We start from the raw sequence: 20,325 nt of genomic DNA, 5'->3' as shown, positions 1-20,325 counted from the left end.
GATCGGCTGAAAATAAAAATCTGATGCATATAAATTTTTCAGGTCTTCAAATCCCATTACTTTTGCATTTAAAAGAGTTAGAAGATGGGCTTTTTGGCTTAAGGCATCAGCAACTTGATTCTCCACGCCTGATCGATGCTTCAAAACAAAAGTAAATTGCTGCAACACATCTATCCGTCTGGCATGTCGTGTATTAAGTTTTTTTTGGGAGTTGATGTACTTCAGCGAATTATGATCAGTATATAAAACAAACTCTCGATAAAGAAGATGGTGCTTCCAATGCTTGAGGGATATGGGCCGGTACGGGCTGGTACATACCAGTACCACCCCAAATCGGTACCGAATCAGCATGGAATCCGGTACCGGGTTGGTTTTTTTGGAGAACCGACCGGTACATCTTCTGTATCGGTCGATACCGGCCATGTACCGGTGACGTACCGGTGCGAATCGGCCGGTATGCACCGATATGTCAGTTTTTCAAATTTTTTTAAACCACAGCACGGCGTGCTGTGGTTTTTCAAACGAAGTGGCCGTTGTCGGCCACTTCTTTTACTGTGGCCGAAAGACCACAACGTGTTTAAAAAAGAAGTGGCCGACAACGGAAGGAACTTGTGCTTTAAATGCATGTAAATGATTTTATCTTAATTTGAAGATATTTTGTGTATCATTTTATCATTTGTATCATTTGGAACGGAAGGAAGTAATAAGATGCATCATCTATCTTCAACCCTAAACCTAAACATAGAAACATCAAAAATCATAAAAAATGCAAGAAAAAAACATCAAATTTCACTTAATTTGACACAATAAGATCTAACAGAGACAAAATTTAAAAAAAAAAAATCCACCGGAATCCAAAACTCGGCTATTCAACCGAGACCGGTACGAGACTGGTACGAGACCAATACGTACCGCTCCGGGCTGCTGCCGGTATGCCGATCGGTATCGGTACGGCGGACCTTCTTTGAGGGTTTAAACAACAACATAAAACGCAATGTTATAAGTAGAATACCTCTTCTTCGCATTGTTGAGTTTCACGTTGAAGAAAGCTACCGGGTGTCCTTGCCTCCGAACTCCTCCAATGCCGACATGGGAAGCATCACACACGACCTCAAAGAGCTGATTAAAGTCTGAAAGTCGAAGAATAGGGGCTTGAGTCAATCTCTCCTTGATCTCCTCAAATGCCTTGATAGCTGTAGGTGTCTATTGTAGCAATTTGGCCTTCATGCAGTTTGTAATTGGCGTGATAATGGTGCTAAAATTTCTGATGAACTTGCAATAGATGGTAGCTAGGCCGTGAAAGCTCCATACTTCATGGATGTTGCTCGGAGTTAGTCAATCCCGTATGGCCCGAACTTTCTCCGGATCTGCTGCAACGCCTTGATTTGAAATTATGAATTCTAGAAAGAAAACTCGAGATTTAGCAAAGGAACATTTTTTCAGATTTACATAAAGCTTCTCCCATCGTAGAACTTGAAGCACTTGTCGAAGGTGCTGTTTGTGCTTCTCTCGGCTTCGACTAAAAATCATTATATCATCAAAATAAATGACTATGAATCTTCCAATAAACGATTTCAGCATTTGGGTCATAACCCGCATGAAAGTGCTCGATGCATTAGATAGACCGAATGACATGACCAACCACTCGTAGAGGCCATCTTTGGTCTTGAAGGCGGTCTTCCATTCGTCCCCAGGTCTAATCCAGATCTAATGGTAGCCGCTTTGCGAGTCCAACTTGGAGAAGATAGAAGAACCAGGCAGCAAATCTAGCATATCATCCAATCATAGAATAGGAAAGCGATACTTCACCGTTATTTTGTTGATGGTCTGGTTGTCCGCGCACATACGCCATGTACCATCCTTCTTCGGAGTGAACAATGCTGGGATGACGCAGGGGCTGAGGCTTTCCTTGATGACTCCCTTGTCCAAAAGCTCTTGGACTTGGCGACGTAGCTCCTCATGCTCCTTGGGGTTCAGCTGGTATGCAGGAAGATTCGGTAGACTAGATCTTGGGACGAGATCTATGGCATGCTAAATGTCGCGCATCGCTGGAAGTTTCTTAGGAAGATCCTCAGGTGTGACGTCAGAAAAATCATCTAAAATAGTTTGAAAATCGGATGGTATTACTTCTGAAATTTCAGACCCAACTTTCCTCGAAACCAATGGGAACATGACTCCAAACTCATGGCCGATTTCTTCAAATCACCTCGTAAATAAAATCCTTTGGATTACTAGATTTTCAGGTGTGAAATCAGCAATCCGAAGTGGTTTTAGAACAATTTTCTTATTGGCATACATTAAGGAATAATAGTTAAAATGTTTGTCATACTTCACCCGCCGATCATACAACCAAGTTCTTCCTAGAAGGATGTGGCACACCTTCATGGGTAGAACCTCACACCACACATCGTCATGGAAGTTCTTGCCTAGTAAAAAGCTAACTAGGCATCTTTACTTGACGGGAATAGAGGTGTCATCGATCCAACTTACTTGGTAAGGCTTGAGATGCGGTTCTGATTTCAGCTTCATCTTTTTCAACAAGTCATTGGAGACGATGTTCATGCTACTCTAGTTGTTGATGATGAGATTTAGGGCCTTGTTGTGGTACTCGACACGGGTGTCGAAGATGTTGGTGCGCCTCCAATCTTCTTCCACGTCCTCCTCTTGTTTGCTACCTATAAGGATCCTGCGAACAATGCAAACAGGCAGATTTGAATCTTCTAGCTCCACCGCAAGTGCCTCTTCTTTGTTGCATTCCTCCTCTTCTTCAACCTCAGTGGGTATAGGAAAATTTCAGAGGGCTCCGCGATCTCATCTTCTTCACATACCAACACAAAGCACTGGTCTTTGGTAGGGCAAACAACGACGAAGTGGCCTCGCCCACCGCACTTGTAGTACTCGGATTGGCTCCCTCTTTGTGCCATAGGTTTCTTTTTTTTCCGCTGAACCTTGCTGCTCCTCGCTCCATATTTGGACCCCTATTTGTAGATGTATTAGATCTCATAAAAGGGAGGTTACCTTGAGGGAAAGGAGTGCCTTTGGTGCTGTGTTCTGGAGGCCATCACCCAACTGATGGATTGGCAGGGCGTCGTTGTCGCAGCTGCACCACCACGCGAAGAGTGATTTGATACGCCTCCTCCAAACTAAATATACGAGACGTTACCAACTCTCTTCGGATGTCCTCCCTCAACCTGGATGGGTATCGAGCCAAGGCTTGCCGCTTCGTCTCCGTAATATTGCTGTAGATCGTTAGTTCATGGAATCAGGCGATGTAGTCCTCCACAGATGAATTTCCTTGGCGGTGCTTCAGAAGATCTTTAAGGAGGGTCTCTTCATAATCAAGGGAAAGAAATTTTTCTTTCAATTGAAGTTTCATCTCTTCCCAATTGGTGATGGGAGGCTGACGAAGGCGATGAAACTTTTCCTCTACGCTGTACTACCAAACAAGTGCTTGGCCCTTCAGCTTCATCTTCACAAATCGAACCTTTCGCTCGCTGGTCATGTTTTACCACTTGAAATAATCTTCGAGCGACGTCAACCAATCCTAGAAGGTGCTCGAATCCATGCTTCCATTGTAATCAGAAACATTGACACATACCTGCTTCGATGCATCGTCGAAGTCATCACGTTCCTATTGTTGTTGCTGCCAATATGGGTTTCCAAAATTAACCCCCATGCGAGGATTGATTGGGGGGAGGTGCACGGGGACCCTTTGGGTGGCACTGGGGTGGAAGACCCCTAGGATAATGGATCTCGACATTGGAATCTCCTTGTGGCGCTTTTGAATTTTTTGGGTGTTCATAGGCGCCAAGGTCATCTTCATAGTTGTTTGGCTCGAGAAAGATGCGCTCCCAAATGGCTTCCATCCTGTGATTCAAGGTAGCCATTTGATGGAGAAGTTCAGCCATCTCCTTAGCATATTGCCTTTCGTTGTTGTAAGAGCAGCTGCTTCTGGTACTTAATGTGATTTAGGAACTTCGCTCGGATACTACTTGACGCAGTCGGAGGATGAGAGGTTGCTGAAACTCAGATGATGGCGGCTGATCTCCCTCTCTATTTTTTTTCTCCCTTCTCTTCAATGGCAGCTTGGGCTCTTTGCAGGGGGAAGGGAAGAAGAGGAAGGGGATGGCTAATGGGTTCAATTGAGTTCGATCTGAGGTGGCCGGATTGGGGGTTTGAGCTTGAATTGTTAGGGGGTGGATGGGCTTTGGTTGTACCCAAAGTTGATTTGTGTGAGCATGAGACTTGGAGGCGTGCTAGAGGTTTAGGAGTTCTAATGGGACTAGAACTCTATGTGGGTGTGAGCAAGGTATGGTGTGAGATAAGGTTGGATAACTATGGGCTTGAATGAGAGTCTCACCCTCATTCAATCCAAGGGTTGGCGTGAAAGGGAGTTGGCGTCTCACCTATCCCTTCAGCCACTTCTTGGCGTTGCACCAAGGGAAGAGAATCTCTCTTCTCATGTGAAAGGATCTCAAAACTCAATGAATTAATCTCTCTGAATTTTATTCTTCAACTTTCTCTATTTATAGAGTAAGAGGTTGGGACAAACTGGACTCTTACAATCTGAAATTTAAAGGACTCCTACTTCAATAATGACTTCTTCTAAACATGGACTCTTTTAATTTTAAATCAAACGACTGACTAAATCAAATAACTAGCTAAGACTCCACTTGACTTTGGACTCTTCATGCCACATGGACTAGAGTCCAAGTCGGCTAGGACTCCTTCCCATGTGCCATGAAACAAAATGAAATAGACTCCAACCAATTTAGGACTCCTCAATGCCATGGACTCAATGGGATTTTGGGCGTTGGACGCTAGGACTCAAAGGGAACTTGACATGCCCCAACAAATGGACTCAATCCTCACACGCCCAAAGGGATTGGGCTCAATGCTCCTGCATCACACTATATGTCAAATGTATGTCAAATGCTCGTTGAATTTAATTCACAACCCTAAATTTGAGAAGGGAAGCTTCTATGTGGTGGTGGCAGTGGCAAGATGATATTAGATGACATGATAGGGATACTGACATATAGGAGGATGAATATGGTGTAGAAGAGATGCAAAAAGATGTTCAGATTCAACACTGCAAGTTGCAATAGGATGACAAATGAAGCCATAATGACTAGTTCCATGAGTTGGCGATGGAGATCATTTTGTTGCATAATTTGGAGACTTTACCTGCCAAATCTTGTGTTAGACTTAGAGAAGATGAAAAGGATCATATGATTGGAAAGGAATACTGGACCTCAGGGAAGCAAGTTGATGTAGGAGCATGAGCCCAAGCCTGGAGCGTGCATAGAAATTGAGTCTCCTACTTGGGTGAGTACCAAGTTACATCAGGTCCACAAAGTTCCAGCACCGAATTACAGTAGGTCCAAGATTTTCAGCACCTAGTTATGTTGGGTTCGAGTGTTTCAACGCCCAATTACATTGAGTCTTAGTGGCGTTGAAGAGTCCTAAATAATTTGGAGTCTTTGTAATGGGCCCATGTGTCGTGTAAAAGAGTCCTAGCTGATTTGGACTTTTAGTCATGTGTCAATTAAAGAGTCCAAATTAATTAGAAGTCTTGAGTTTAGGAGTTTGGGTCCCAACACCATGAAACCACATTGCGTCCATGGCGTTGAAGAGTCCTTGAGTGATTAGGAGTTTGTCTATTTGGTCCATGTGGCATTGGAAAAGAGTCCTAGCTGATTTGGACTCTCTTTCATGCGCTATGAGGGGTCCTAGTTATTTGGAAGTCTTAGTTAGTTTAGTGGATTTCGTCAGTTGATTTTGTCAATTGATTTCGTCAGTTGATTTTGTGAAATAATTGATTTGATTTAAAAGAGTCCATGTTTAGTTGGAGTCCTAAAATTCTGGTTGTAAGAGTCCTTATTTTTCCAACCTCTTACTCTATATAAAGAAGAGGTTGAAGAATAAAATTCAGATTAGAGTGTTTTGAAAAACAAATTATGATCTTTTACTTGAAAGGAGAGATTCCTTTCTTTTCCTTGGTGCGATGCCAAGAGGGACTGAATAAGGATAGGTGAGACGCCATCTAGCTCTTCACGCCAACCATTGGATTAAGTGAGGGTGAGACTCTCTCATTCATTCCATAGTTATCCTAATTTTCCTGCACGCCATTCTTTACCCACGTCCATCTAGAGTCCTAAACCCTTTAGGACTCGACATCCTCATCCACGCCAACAACCATCACGCCCAAACCCAACCTAAGTTTGGGTCCCAACCAATTTCAGCCGCCACAACCTCTCAAGCACAAATCTCCCAATTTCAGCCATCAATCATTGAATCCAATTGAACCCTTTAGCCATCTTCTTCCATCATCTTTTTCCTTTTCCATCCACTAGAAACCCTAGCCGCCATTGATAGAAGAGAAAAGAAAAAAAAAGAGAGAGATCAGCCCCATCTTCTAAGAATTCAGCAACCTTCCCACCCCGACTGCGTCACAAGTGCAGCATTTTACCATTTTGGGAAGATAGGATGTTGAGCCAGTAAATTTTCATGTGGAAAATATTGTCTTTGGAGAGGAAATTGTTAATGAAAATACTGGAGAGCAGGGTGATGGTATTGCAAAAGTTGTGCTCAAAGGAGATACCAAGGTTGATGCATTGGCATTGGTAACCAACAGTGCAGATGATTGGAAATTGAGTAGCAATTGTTGCACTGTAGTCTCTTTCGAACAGATACCCTGTGCTTTAGTTTTTGATTTAGGGACTCCATGGAATGTGGTATAAGCTAATTTAGTGAAGATGCATACACTCAATGCCAAGCCACATCCTTTCCCTTAATATTTGCATGGGATTTGAAGGGATACTCAAGCTATATCTGCACACAGATGCATCATGCTCATTCAGCTAGTAGATGAGGTTATTCATGGATCTATTGTAGAGATACTGTATGTATTGATTGGACTATTAGTTACAGCATCAGGATCCATGAGAAACAACATTGGTTACATCTTGAAAAGATGAGGCCAGAGTTTAATCAATGAGAGAAGCTGCATTTCATGATAAATTTCGAATAATCTGATAAATTGCTAGTTCTCATCTTGGTGAAGGAGGAACTCCAAGAAATTACTATCTGCCTCAGCAACCTTATAAATGAGATGCCCAACCTCACCTATAGCTATGAATAAATTTTTCTAATACCTAGGTCAATATGATCCTCCTTGTTAAAAATACTTTATTTCAAGGTATGCCATATCATATCGAGCAGGCAGTGAGGGGTATATCGACACTCGGTACGCTGAACCAGCCCTTGTGCCTGGTATACCAACACAGTAATAGAGTGGCACCCATATGGGGCTCGGTATTGAGATGGCGTACCTTGCTCCATTTATTTGGATAAACCCCCTGGAGTATCCTATATTGTATGTGATCATGGAAAAGGCAAATTTCATGCATTAAACCAATAAGTATTTACAATAACATGCAAATAGCTTTGAGATCATACACTACTTTAACACCTGCTTCTTAAGTTTTTCTTACTAAAATTGCCTGTAAAATATTTGCTTCCCTGCACCTGCACTGGCTTCTGGTTTGGAAACTAAGATCCATCCTTCTTTGTTTAGCAAAGTCCAATGACTTCTACCAAAGAAGACAATAAAGAAGGGGATTTGAGGCTATCCTAGTGTTTCAATTGCAACAAAATGTAGGAGGATGAAGAAAGCAGTTTCTATGGTTTGCTTCTGATTTAAGAACCCCTCAGATTTGTTCTGCAGAATAGAAGGTAGAATTGAGAAAAAAAGAAAATAGGGTTGGTGAAAGTAGATAGGTGAAAAGGAGAACAATAATAGCTTAGCAAGGGAAGTGGAGGCCAAAAGGCATTTCTTTTCTCTTCTTTTCCATGCTAAAATAAAAATCTTGATTTCCTTTTCCTTTTTAGGAAATTATAATCCCATTCAATGTACTAAATATACCCCCTAATTTTTCCAATTTGACTCCATTTAAATCTCCTGCTAAGCAAAAAAATAAATAAAGGAGAGAAAACGTGGGTTGTCATATCCAATCTCACTTAGAAAACTAGAGAAGGAGATAAAAGCCATATGACTGGCCATACAATTCCCAAATTCTCTCCAACAGAAATAATAAAGTCATGACTAAAGTGCTCTCTAATCATTTGTTGAAATCTTTATAAAATATGGTTTGGATCTTTTGATGTTCGAGGTCCTCTTGCGCTCAAAAATGTGCTGTTTATAGCCTAGGCCCATCCTAACTGCAGCTTGCATTGACCACGGCCCATATAAATATAATAGTCCTGCTCTTCCATTCATGCATCTCAGTCTTAAAAAATTCATAGCTGTATACTTTGGCAAAAAGGAATAAGGTCTTGCTGCATTCTTAGCAGTAGGAAGTACGGGTATCGCATTCATTTGAAAATCTCTTTGCAACTCATCTCTGCACCTTCTAAGCATTTTCTTATTTTATTTTAGTACTTTTAAAAGTCAGCTTCTACTTACCTGCCCCAAAATTTTGCTTGCACCATATCTCCTGCTTCAGGTAACTAAGATGAGGTCACTTAATTTGTACCAGGATCTGTTGTAATATTCGAACGGCACACCTCAAGATTGATAATTTGGGCCACATTTGGGAAATAATTTTAGAAACTTCATCAGGTGCTATTTGTTACATTATGATAGTAAAATATCTAGAAGTGATGTTATATATATGAAAAGTTAAAAGGATTTCCTGGATAGAACTTTTACATCAGTTAGGGCAATCTGAATATTTTCCACAAGTGGAAGTTGTAGATCAAAGGAGCAAGTATCTTCTGAACATTCTCTAATGACATTTTATCAAAGATAGTCATTGTCTACTCAAAGCAATTCCTATAGATGCTCAGATAAATCGGAATTTAGTATTGGTTGTTGATAAGGAACCTTTAGGAAAAATATATTTTTAAGAAATCACCTTTTTTAAAATGTAGGGAAATTTGAGGTTGTCTTGTATGCTAACTCAGTTAACCATTAATGAATTGGATGTTTTGTTTTCTATTAATTTTTAGGCATGCCCTTCAAAGATTGCTAGAGGTGGATTTGGCTGCATGGTTGTCTTATGTTTACTATAGGTATATGTAAAAGAAAGGAAAAGAGTTTCATGGTCAGGTCAAGTGCGGTAGTAAGGGCACATATATTGGCTATTTGTAATAATTAAAATGTCTATTGAATATGAACATTATTATTAAAAGAACCAATATATTTCTACCCTGATCATTAAATAATTGTATATATTGCAAGTAATTTACGTGCTTTCTTAGGGAACTAAGCTCTGAAGTCAATTGCATGGATTGGTATGATGGCCCATGCTAGTCAGCATTGTATGGCACATGCTGCATTAGCATTGGACTAGCATGTGGCACGGCTGTGTGCCTGCCTGCAACCAGAAGGGAACCAGTATGCTAGTTTTCTAGTGGGTAACAGGCACTGACATAACACAAAATGACATGTCCTTCAAAAGATTAAAAGTAAATAATATGACTGCTCCATTTGTTAGGTCCTGAGAATAGATTGTGTATATGTTAATGAGAGCGCTTAGAAAAGATTGTCATTTGTCACTCCAAGATTGGATGCTTCAGTATCTATGCTGCACCGCGAGGATCCTTAAAAAGCAAATTTTATTAAATTAGTTTATGCCATTATATCTCCTATATATTTTTTCTTAAATTAGCTGAACCTTGGTTAATGGATTTCAGGCCTACTTTACATGAATTTATCAAGTCCGCACAGTACTGCCCCAAACTAGGGTGTGTACCATACTGTACCGACCCATACTATTTGGTTTCAGGTGGTACTATGACAAAAGTGAGAAAAAGGGATCTCGGTACGGGATGAATATCATATTGCACCAGCCATATCGTACTGAACTGGTAATGTACCAGTATGGTGCTTGATACTGAGATTGAGGACCTTGATACAAGTTGCAGCCGGATCATTAGGAACGTTTGGTCTTTTAGCTATAGTTGTTGCTCCCTGATGAGGTAAAAGCAAGGAAGGGCATGCCGCCTAAATAATCTAGCGAAGAACCGCAATTCCTCTCTTCCCATTCATCTTTCTTCTCTCACGAGCTATTTTAATCCTCATAGAACATTTATAGTTTATTATTTCTAAGTTTCTTATCGATAGATTAATGGGTATCCTTTCAAGGTTACTTTTTCCTACTATTCATGAGGTTTTCTTGGGAGAAGTACTATAAACACTTTGTTTTGGCCTTTAAGGATTGTATGATCCATCGTGTTAAATTTTATGAGTTTTTACAACATGAAACAGCAGATTCAATTGAATACTTTACAATTACACAGATTTTAAAGTTTTAAGGACAAAATTGCTTATGTAACATACTGTTTGTAATGCATTTCCAGCCTAGACAAACACGTAGTTTAACGAACCTGTTAATGTAGAAAGAAAGTATAAGAAATCTTAATAGCTGGAATCTTCTATCTAGATTTGGAATCCTCTTAGAATCTGGAACCCGCACTCACTTCCTAACCACTTCTTATTAGAAGTGTTTGTGCAACATCCGCTTCCCATATCCCGCACCTGCGTTCACTCCTGCACCCCCTCCCCAGTCTGGCAATTAAGTGAAAAATATCTCTACACCACAATTGTAGAAATGATATAACAAATTAGCAGCAAACCAAAAAGAAAAAAACTCTTACATCATCTAATTTTGTTTTTCTCTCTTCTCCTCTAATACCTTTTATTATGTAATTATCTTTGCAGATATCTTTACTTCTCATCCTGTGTTTAGAAAGCATCTAGGTGCACTAAAGACTCAGCCCCAATGTCATGGCAAAATTGCACACGGACTTTCTTCAGTAAAGGAAAAAAGAGTGGGCTCTTTGTGGAAATACCCTATTCAAATAGCAAGGAAGACAAATTTCAAAGGATGGTCTCTTGACAAGAAACAGGCGCCTCTTATTAAAGCAGTTGCTACTGTTGAACCAAAATACTTGGTTCCCACTGAGAATGACAACAGATATGATTCCATGTTGAAATTTTGTTCTAATTCAGATTCTCAACTGTTCCAAATTTCAAATGATGAGTCTTCTGAAATAGATGATAAAGAGAGACTGAGACGAATGAAGATTTCTAAAGCAAATAAGGGGAATGTTCCATGGAACAAGGGAAGAAAACACAGTGCAGGTATTTACATGAATCTCACAACATGTGATATTTTGCATTCTTTGCTCACTGTTTCTTCTTCCATATTTTCCCCTTGTTATTTTATTCATGTTGGATGCAGCAACACTTCAACGCATTCGAGAGAGGACCAGAATAGCAATGCAGGATCCCAAGGTGATGCCATGTAAGAATATTGCAAATTGTCACAAATGAATTGTTAGCTGTAGTAAAATAGTGAAGATCTAATAAAGGGAGTTCATCTCTAAAGAAAATGCCAACTCCTGCATGACTATCCTAAAATAGTATTTTACATGTGCCATGAACATGACTTTTGAGAAGGGGGAGGGGTGAGAGAGACAGAAAAGAAAAGGCATGTGGAGTCACATGGACTCTGTAGCAGACTTCTTTTTTTCAAAAAAAGTTAAATAAGACACAAGAGGCTCAACTTTTGTGTAGTCTGGCTTCAGGTCTCCAACTCCTAGAGTTCTCATTACAATATAGTAGATTTTCATGCTGGCAATATGACAATCTATATAATTTTTATTATTCTTCTGTACTAGTTTCATGCAATACATATTATTTTTCCTTTTCGCATGCTAATGATGATTATAATTTTTGAACAAGAATATTTGAAATCATATTTTCAATTTGGCCTAACTTATTCGGTGCAAATTTATAATTAATATACTAAATTAGTCAGATTTCAATGTTGAGTAACTAGTTAAGTTCTATTGGAACTTTTCTGAGTGCCATATATCTATGTTTCTATGTACAACCTATGTTGCCCAGACATTTAGCCTAAAGTACCTGCAACTGACATCTAGACATGGACAATCTATGACCCTTTGGACACGACCCTGTAAGAACTTGGATATTGAAAGGTCCAATGCTTAGGCATGCACCCACGCCCAAGTTTATATTGTTGGGATCCCCCGCACGCCGCAGAAAAATCAGAACGCAGCGGAAGAGGCATGCACGAGATCCTGTTCATCGCATGAACATTTTTTAAAACCGTCATTCGTAGATAGATTAGGACTAAAACTTTTTTATAAGATTAGAAAGATCAAATCTTCATCTTGTGCGAGTAGATCACCGCAAACTGATAATCGTGGTATTTGTTAGAAGGTTCGCTTGAAGCTGCACACGCGTCCGGCCTCTATGGGTATCCACACGAGGCAGAGGACCAATCAAAGCCTTTGAATCTCTTCGGGGTGCTAGCTCCCTTGCAGAAATTACTTTTGATGGCTGAAATCCTCTCTTGATCTATCAACTCTTTGATTGATCTCAAGAGGAAGAAGAAGAAGGATGGATCAAAAGGAAGAAAGCAAAGCTCCTTTGCAGCCTTTTCCTTTTCCCTTGCATTGGAACCAAAGAAGAAGAGGGAGGAAGGGATGCACACCTCCTTTTCTTTCCCTTGTTGCTGGTGGCTGAAAACCAAGAGGGAGAGAGGCTCACGGCTGAAAGGAGAGAAGAAGAGAAGGCCCTAGGGGGTCGCCCCCTATTCTTCTTTTAAGACGTGTGGAGCTTCTATTTTTTAGGAGCTCCAAGTCTATCCCTAGGAGGGGCGTACGCCCCTCCTATTCCCCTCTTACGTCTTGGCCAAGGGAGGGGCGTACACCCCTCCCTTTTATCCCTTCATCACGCACGCCCAAGCCCTCATCTCATAAGGGGCGTGGGCTGATTCAATTTTGGGTAGAAAGAGTATTAAGTGGCTCCATGACTTATCCATATGAGTCCTAATCTAATTAGGATCCAATTGGATCTTGACTCAATTGAACTCTTGAAACTCTTCAATCCTAATCCAATTAGGAGTCATCTTAATCTATTAGATCAAAATTAATTAAGACTTAAGGATTCCTAATATAATTAGGTTTCATATAATTTTAGTCTTAATCCAATTAGGACTTTAGGAATCCTACTCCAAATAGGATTCTAATTTAATTTGAACTCCTAATCTAATTAGGAGTCTAAGAGTTTTACTCTAAGTAAGACTCTAATTAAATAAGATCAAGCCCAATTAATTAAGTCCAAGTGATTCAATTAAATTGCAATCCAATTGAAATTATTCTTTTTTCAACTCACTAACTCTTAGTGGGTTACACCAATTATCGATCAAATTGATAATCATGAACTATTTGTGACTCCAAATCACAATTCAACCATCGGATCGGTTAATACCTCTAATGTGTGTGACCCTATAGGTTCTATTCTGTTTGATAGTGAGATTTATTGCGATCTTTATCACAATATCATTAAAAACTTTTTTCAATGGGTTGGAATAATTTCAACTCATCTCACCAGAGATTATCGATCATCAAGATAGTTCCTGTGAGTCTTACCATCCACCAGTGACACCTAGCAGCATGTAGTGGCAATCCAACAGAATGGAATAACGAACCTCTAGGTGCAGTTATTGTATGATACAGTCATTCTGTCGTGGATCTCTACAAGACGGAGGTCATTGATGAAAGGTTTTATCATGTCCTAATGGGCAGCGGAAGCTACGAATTTTAAAAATTTCTTAATAAAATTCCTTAACATGAAACCCTTTTAAGCCTAGATCACCTTAATGGTAACAATCAAATAACATATAAATATAAATGTAGGAATAGAAGAATACCTTTAATGCTAATCCAATATGAATGATCTCCACGAGGCGTCCAAGTGTCCGCCCTCCAATGGTGATCCACATGAAAAACTTGATTCAAGACCTTAGCTCCAAAGATTTTGATCTTTAATGCAGAATTCTTCTAAAGAACTCTAATGGCTTGCTTTTCTTCCTTTCTAATTTTCTTCTTCTTTCTAAATTTGCTTCTAATCCTCTTGTCCTAAAGAAGACCACCTTGTCTTGGCTTAGGACACACTAGAAGCAATGTAAGAAAGAAGGGAACCAATGTAAGAAAGAAAGGAAGAGAGGAATACGGTGGATTGGGATGATGAAACCCATGGAGCGCTAGCCTATTTATAATAGGCATGGGGATGCATCTCCAAGGGATGCATCCCATCCACACATCCTCTCATGAAAGCGCATCATCTAAAGGGCCATATCAAATAAGAGGAGGCACAGATCAAGTGAGGAGGTGTATCAAATGATATGTCCTTTCATGTGGTGCCATATTTTGACCAAGTCAACATCACATGCCAATCACATGTCCATCACGCCTTACCTCTTGATCTTTCATGATGATGATTCAAGGGCTCCAATGCAAGGCGCCATTCACTTGACCCATTATGTCTTCATCCAATGGTGGGATTAAGATCCAATGGTCAATTATGATAGCCATCCTTTAACCCAATCCAATTGGGTTAAACCAACTCTCCATTATATCTTCATCCAACGATAGATCAAGATCTAACGGTCTAGATTGAATGATTTATCAAATCTAATCCAATTAGACTCAAACCAAGCCAATTAGGTGCTAACTCTTGGCTAACTCATATCAGAACATGATCTAATCAAATTAGATTAATTAAGAATCAGATTCGAATCCAATTCGAATATGGAGCTAAGGGTTTGCAACACCTGCTAGGATGTCTATCTTGCAAACATGATCTAATCCAATTAAATCCTTGATAAGTTTTCTTGTGTGTGACCCATTGGGTTCCATACTTAGCCAGCAATAGGTGGGAGTGCGAGTTGACCCAACTTGATTAGAACTCTTCTAATCGATTTAAGTCCAAACTGCGCGAACCCGAACTTAACAATTAGAATTCTTTCTAATTGGTGATCGAATTAAACTCTTTAATTCGATCAAACCTATAAGACAAGATTGACGTCTAGCTACGTGTCATGTCTACTCGGAAAATATGAAATTTGGTAGAAATACCAAAAATATCCTTCAGTGGCAAGTTACCGTGCAATTCAATCCTTCAATCAAACTGCATCCTGAATATGTATATGAGTATGAATATATGTCAAACTCAATTTCATATTCATATATTTCTCAATCTTCTAATGATAATTCGAATAATGAAACATTACAAACTTTTTCTAATTTTCATTCTGCTTTGATCAAAGGCTCTCTGAATTATCATATGATTAGAATAAATAGGATACGATCTTCTTTCACTAGAAGTGATTAATTTCTTGTTAACCTGCTCATAACCTTCGCACACAATCCACCATATCCAGAAGACCTCGTACACAACTTACTGTCATGAATGAGTGTAAACCAAAATATGGATTTATGTGCACAAGATATCATGGTGATCTCAGGTCAAAGGATTCGTTGCACAACTCCCACTAAGAGAATCATCTTTTGACATGTAAGTAAGACTTAATAAGATTTTTCTTTGTAGGTCAATTCAGTGAACTCATTCCTCTAATGAGCACCCATATCTTTATATTAGTGTCTCCACACAAGTGATTGTAAGATCAATCACCCTCTGCATCGAGCATACATAAGATGTGCCAATCTTGCCGGTAAACATTGATCCCCGATTCAATGTACCAACGACTGGGAATATTTAAGATTAGGATTTTAGAATTTTAGGTCTCACTAGTATGATCTCATCATAGCCTCAAAACCATTGCCCTAATCTAAGGGTTTCATCACAAATATAATCAATAGCATATGATAAAACACAATGCCTTTATTCATATTTAAATGTCATGTACATGATTTGGAAAATCAAAAGAAAATCCTTTGCAATACATATTGTGATTGGTTTGTAGGGTATCTACTCTTTCAATTGATAACTCGTCAAACCCCAATGTCTGTCATATGTTAAGATTTATTCGACTTAAGTTCGAGAGTGGAAAACTCCTTTTGCACTATACATACTGTTCCAGCCGAGGTCTTATGAACTCAGTCTTATAAATCACATAGAATCACTTCTTATCTACCAAGGTCGATAGATTCCATGTAGGTGCATATCCTACTCTTATAGTGAACTTACTGCAACCAATCTACACCACAAGGATCCATATGGCTAGAGACCATGTATATGTGTAGTCAAACTACAGTAACCTCACTGTTAATAGCCGAAGCACCACAGGTCAAAGGACCAGTGATGCGGAACCGGTCACGGGAAGGATGCTGTGGTGACAGATCAATCTCGGGGTGACTGTTGCTGCTGCAAAACCAGGAGACAGAGGAGGGAGGAAGAAGAGGCGGAGAAGAAGAGAGGCAGAGAGGAGACGAGGGAGAAGAAGGGAGGCGGAAGAGAGAGACGGGAAGGAAGGAAGAGACGTGGGGGAAAGAAAACTTTAATCACTTCATTAAACCTTAATCATGAAGATAGTTCCTTATATATAGGGCTCAAATAAACACAATTAGCGTAAAACCCCCTTACACAGAAATAACTCCAAATAAGCCCAAAAATAACACAAATAAGCCCTAAAATGCAAACAAGCGCAGAAATAAAAAAAATAAATATGCAAATAAGATGGTGGACTAGGCGGGTAGATAATCAGCTCCGATGTCCCCATCAACTCCTTCCGAATGGAAAAAACTCGACCCGGTCAAATGCAAGTCTGGCCGGTTGTCGTATTGCTTCAGAAAGTCAGGATCAAGGCGCTGCAACTCGGCTCGCGAAATCTACGTCACATCCGATTCGGATCGACCTTTCCATCGAACAAGGTAACGTCGGTAACTTTCTCTCCTGGTAGATATAACCTGCTCATCTAATATATGTTCTATGTATTCTCTGATGGTTTATTTACAGGTGCATGCAGAAAATTAAAATTTTTTCTTAAAAACCGTGGCTGCACCTGATCGGATTGCCTACGTACCCCTTCGAAAGGAGGATCAAGCCACACGTAGTTCTTAATGTTTAAATCGCAGTGGAAAGATAGAATTAAACTATTTAATTCTAGCATGCAGAATAGATCATAAATAAATACCAAGACTGTTTAAACGATTATGCATAAAACCAACTATGCATGATTATCATTAGATCTGAAAATAAGAGCATAAGTAAAGTTCTAAACTCAACTAATTTTGGATCCAATCTATCTCCGAATGCTCATTGAATGAGATCTGGAGATCACTCCATGAGGAGCCCTAAAAGAGGTATGAACCCTCGAGGGATTGAACCCGATCAGAACTTAGCACAAAATTATATCTCTAAATTTATACCTTTATGAATTACAGAGACAAATGAATATGATGCTCGAGCTTCGTAGCCACACAACCGTTTAGCCTCCACGGGTGATCCACGCGAAGCTCATGGATGATCGACATCCCCGGGATTGCTAGCTTGCGAGGATGTGCTGTAATCTTGAAACAATCAACCCTTGATCGTTCCTTTGAAGGCGACAGAGGAGGAGATGAAGGAGATCAAAGAGAGCTTGTGACCTTCACGTGTTCTCTCCTTTTTCAGAACTTAGGCTATCTAGAAATTCTCACACACCTTGAGGAGATCGCATGGAGGGCCTCTTTTTGCTAAAAAAACCCACACCTTCCTTCTTTGCACCAATTAATTGCCATCAAATGGCAATTGAAATCCCCATCAAATACGGACCATGTGCGGTGGAATAAAAGAGGAGGTGTGGCCATTGAATGCTGCATTTGAATCTCTAAGGAATAGGGATTCATTTCTTCCAAAAGAAGCAGCCGCTTGCCCCCTAATTTTGCGTCCCCTGCTAGGATCTCACCACATGTCACTTGGCGCCATCAAATGAAGGAATTAAAATCCTAATTAAATCAGGATAAATTCTCTTCATGGCGCCACACAATAGATCCTTGCCATGTGTCATCATGCGCCATCAACTAAAAAGAAAAAATCCCATCTATGGCGCCATTGATGTGAGGGTGACATGTGTCATCTGATTTCCAAAACTGGGTTCCTAATTTTCAGGAATTGATCTCGAATTCAAATTTCAAATATTTGAATTCAGAATCTTCATCAGATGAGGACCTTGGATCATGCCCAATCCAATTGGGTCAAGTCCTATTAATTAGGTTAAGCCCAATATTCTTGGTTTAAACCCAATCTAATTAGGTCAAATCCTAATGTAGCCCAAATTGAATCTAATTCAGTTTAGCTCAACCCAAGCTCTATTACTCAATCAAATTATGTCAATTAACAATCTAATTGCATATTAATCCTCCAATAATTCATTAATTATTTTATAGCAATATTTTACTTAGGATAATTTGTCAATTGAATTGACCAAATTACCTCTGTATGATTCTTAATTGTCCATCAACCTTTATGATCAACCTAGAAAACTTTTATGCGTGTGACTCCATAGGTTCGAACCTAAGCCGGTAGCACAGAAACGATTTTCTGTACTAATCGATGTGACCATCTAGCAATGGTACCCGACGTCCGGATAGGCCGAATTATTACGAAGCAATATTCTGAAACCCTGAACTATGGTTACCGTATAATTCATCCCTATGACTCCTAATGCCAGGATGACATCAGAGTTCTGTCAACTCTGTAATAGTACATCCACTCTGTGATTCAATTTTTACAAATTTTGTGACTCCTCACAAGGATTACCCTGGCCAATGTTTTGCTAAATTGAACACAAGGGCATTATCTCCTGTCACCAGGTTGGGTCAATTCCATCTTGACTCACACGCCGACTTCGCAAGTACTTGACTGCACCCAGTGACCTTCCGTCCTTGAATTAGAAATTCAGTTAGTCCGATACCAAAGTACAGTGAGTTGCTTACTAATCACCGTGGTGATCTCAGGTCTGAGGGACACATATACCCATATCCACTCGGAACATCTCTTGACAGCAGAGCATTCCGGAATTAGTCACGTTCAGTGAAATGTACTCCTACACTTCACCTGTGTGACATATTAGTGTCTCCACACTCCTTGGTTAAGAGGACAACCAACGTATATGTCACACAACGACCTAAACTCGATAATGCTGTTGTCCTATTAACAATATATCATTTGGTCGTGAACTGGTTTAAGGACTCAGATAAATCCTCCTTTATCATAAAAGAATCCTAAGGATTTCATCATACTACAAGAGTTCATTTAAAGATGTACAAAAAAAATGATGAATAATGCCAAAATAATACTTTATTAATTTGTCAATTCATTTACAAAATCAATCATCAACATGCTGACGATTGACTCTTAGGGTACAATTCCTAACATTCTCTGCGTGCATGAAACTTTGGAGGTGGAGGCTCAATAACAGGTGATGGGTCAAGGTGATCAATAAAGGCGGGTGTATCAACAAAAGGGTCAAAAGGAATGAATGTTGACCTTTTGTATGGGACTAAATCTTCAATATTAAATGTTGTACTAATTTCATAGTCTTCAGGAAGATCTACAACCTAAGCATTCGAACTGATTTTCTTTAAAACTTTGAACGGTCCCGCACTACGAGATTGCAACTTTTTGAACGTTTCCGAAGAAAGTCGTTCAGGTCTAATTTTCACCATGACATAATCTCCTACATTCAACTCTTTATAACGTCTGTGCAAATCAGTAAGGGATTTATATTTTAAGTTATTAGAGTGAATACGTTTGCTGATTTTCTGATGCAATGAATGCAGGTGTGATGCAAATAATTGTGCAGACTCAGAGACTCTATGTTGATGAGACATGGGAATCAAGTCTATAGGCTGCCTAGGTTTATAACCGTTCACCACCTCGAAGGGACTCATGCCTAAGGACCTATTGACCGAAGTATTATATGCAAACTCGGTGGTCGGTAACACTAAATCCCAAGTCCTAGCTTGCTCACCTACCAGACATCTTAAAAGATTTTCTAGACTTCGGTTAACAACTTCTGTCTGGCCGTCAGTTTGTGGATGATAGGCAGACGAAAATTTTAATTTGGTGCCCATCATGTGCCAAAGGGTTTTTCAAAAGTAACTCATGAATTTAACATCCCTATCAGACACAATAGATTTTGGGAGGCCATGGAGTCTAACGATTTTCTCAAAATAAAGTTTCGCAATCCTAGAAGCATCAGAAGTCTTAGAACAGGGAAGAAAATGAGCCATCTTGAAAAATTGGTCCACAACCACAAAAATGGAATCGTGTTTGGTGGAGGTACGTGGAAGCCCTAACACGAAATTTATACTAACATCTTGCTAGGGACAATTGAGAACGGGTAGTGGAGTGTAAAGACCAGTGTTTTGCTTACGTTGTTTGGCTAGATGACATGTGCGACCCTGACCGACAATTTTGGCCACGTCTCTCTTGAGACTCGGCCAGAAGAAACGTCTCTACCATTTCAATCATTTTGTCTCTCCGAAATGCCCAGACAGTCC

General features: G+C 39.8%; 1 protein-coding gene across 2 annotated transcripts in view; it reads left to right on the top strand.

The window, feature by feature from the left end:
- LOC103697567 (uncharacterized) overlaps nt 1-20,325 on the top strand; it is a 61,757-nt gene that overhangs the window by 20,862 nt on the left and 20,570 nt on the right. For both annotated transcript variants that reach the window (XM_039118832.3, XM_039118833.3), the window contains exons 2-3: nt 10,727-11,149; nt 11,250-11,302. In XM_039118832.3, coding sequence (XP_038974760.1) covers nt 10,727-11,149; nt 11,250-11,302 — 476 coding nt within the window. The remainder of the gene's footprint in view (nt 1-10,726; nt 11,150-11,249; nt 11,303-20,325) is intronic.

The sequence above is a fragment of the Phoenix dactylifera genome, chromosome 15 (genome assembly GCF_051530095.1).
Source record: "Phoenix dactylifera cultivar Ajwa chromosome 15, Ajwa_hap1_PhDact_Kaust_v1.1, whole genome shotgun sequence".
Lineage (NCBI taxonomy): Eukaryota > Viridiplantae > Streptophyta > Magnoliopsida > Arecales > Arecaceae > Phoenix > Phoenix dactylifera.
This window is presented reverse-complemented; position numbering and strand designations above follow the sequence as displayed.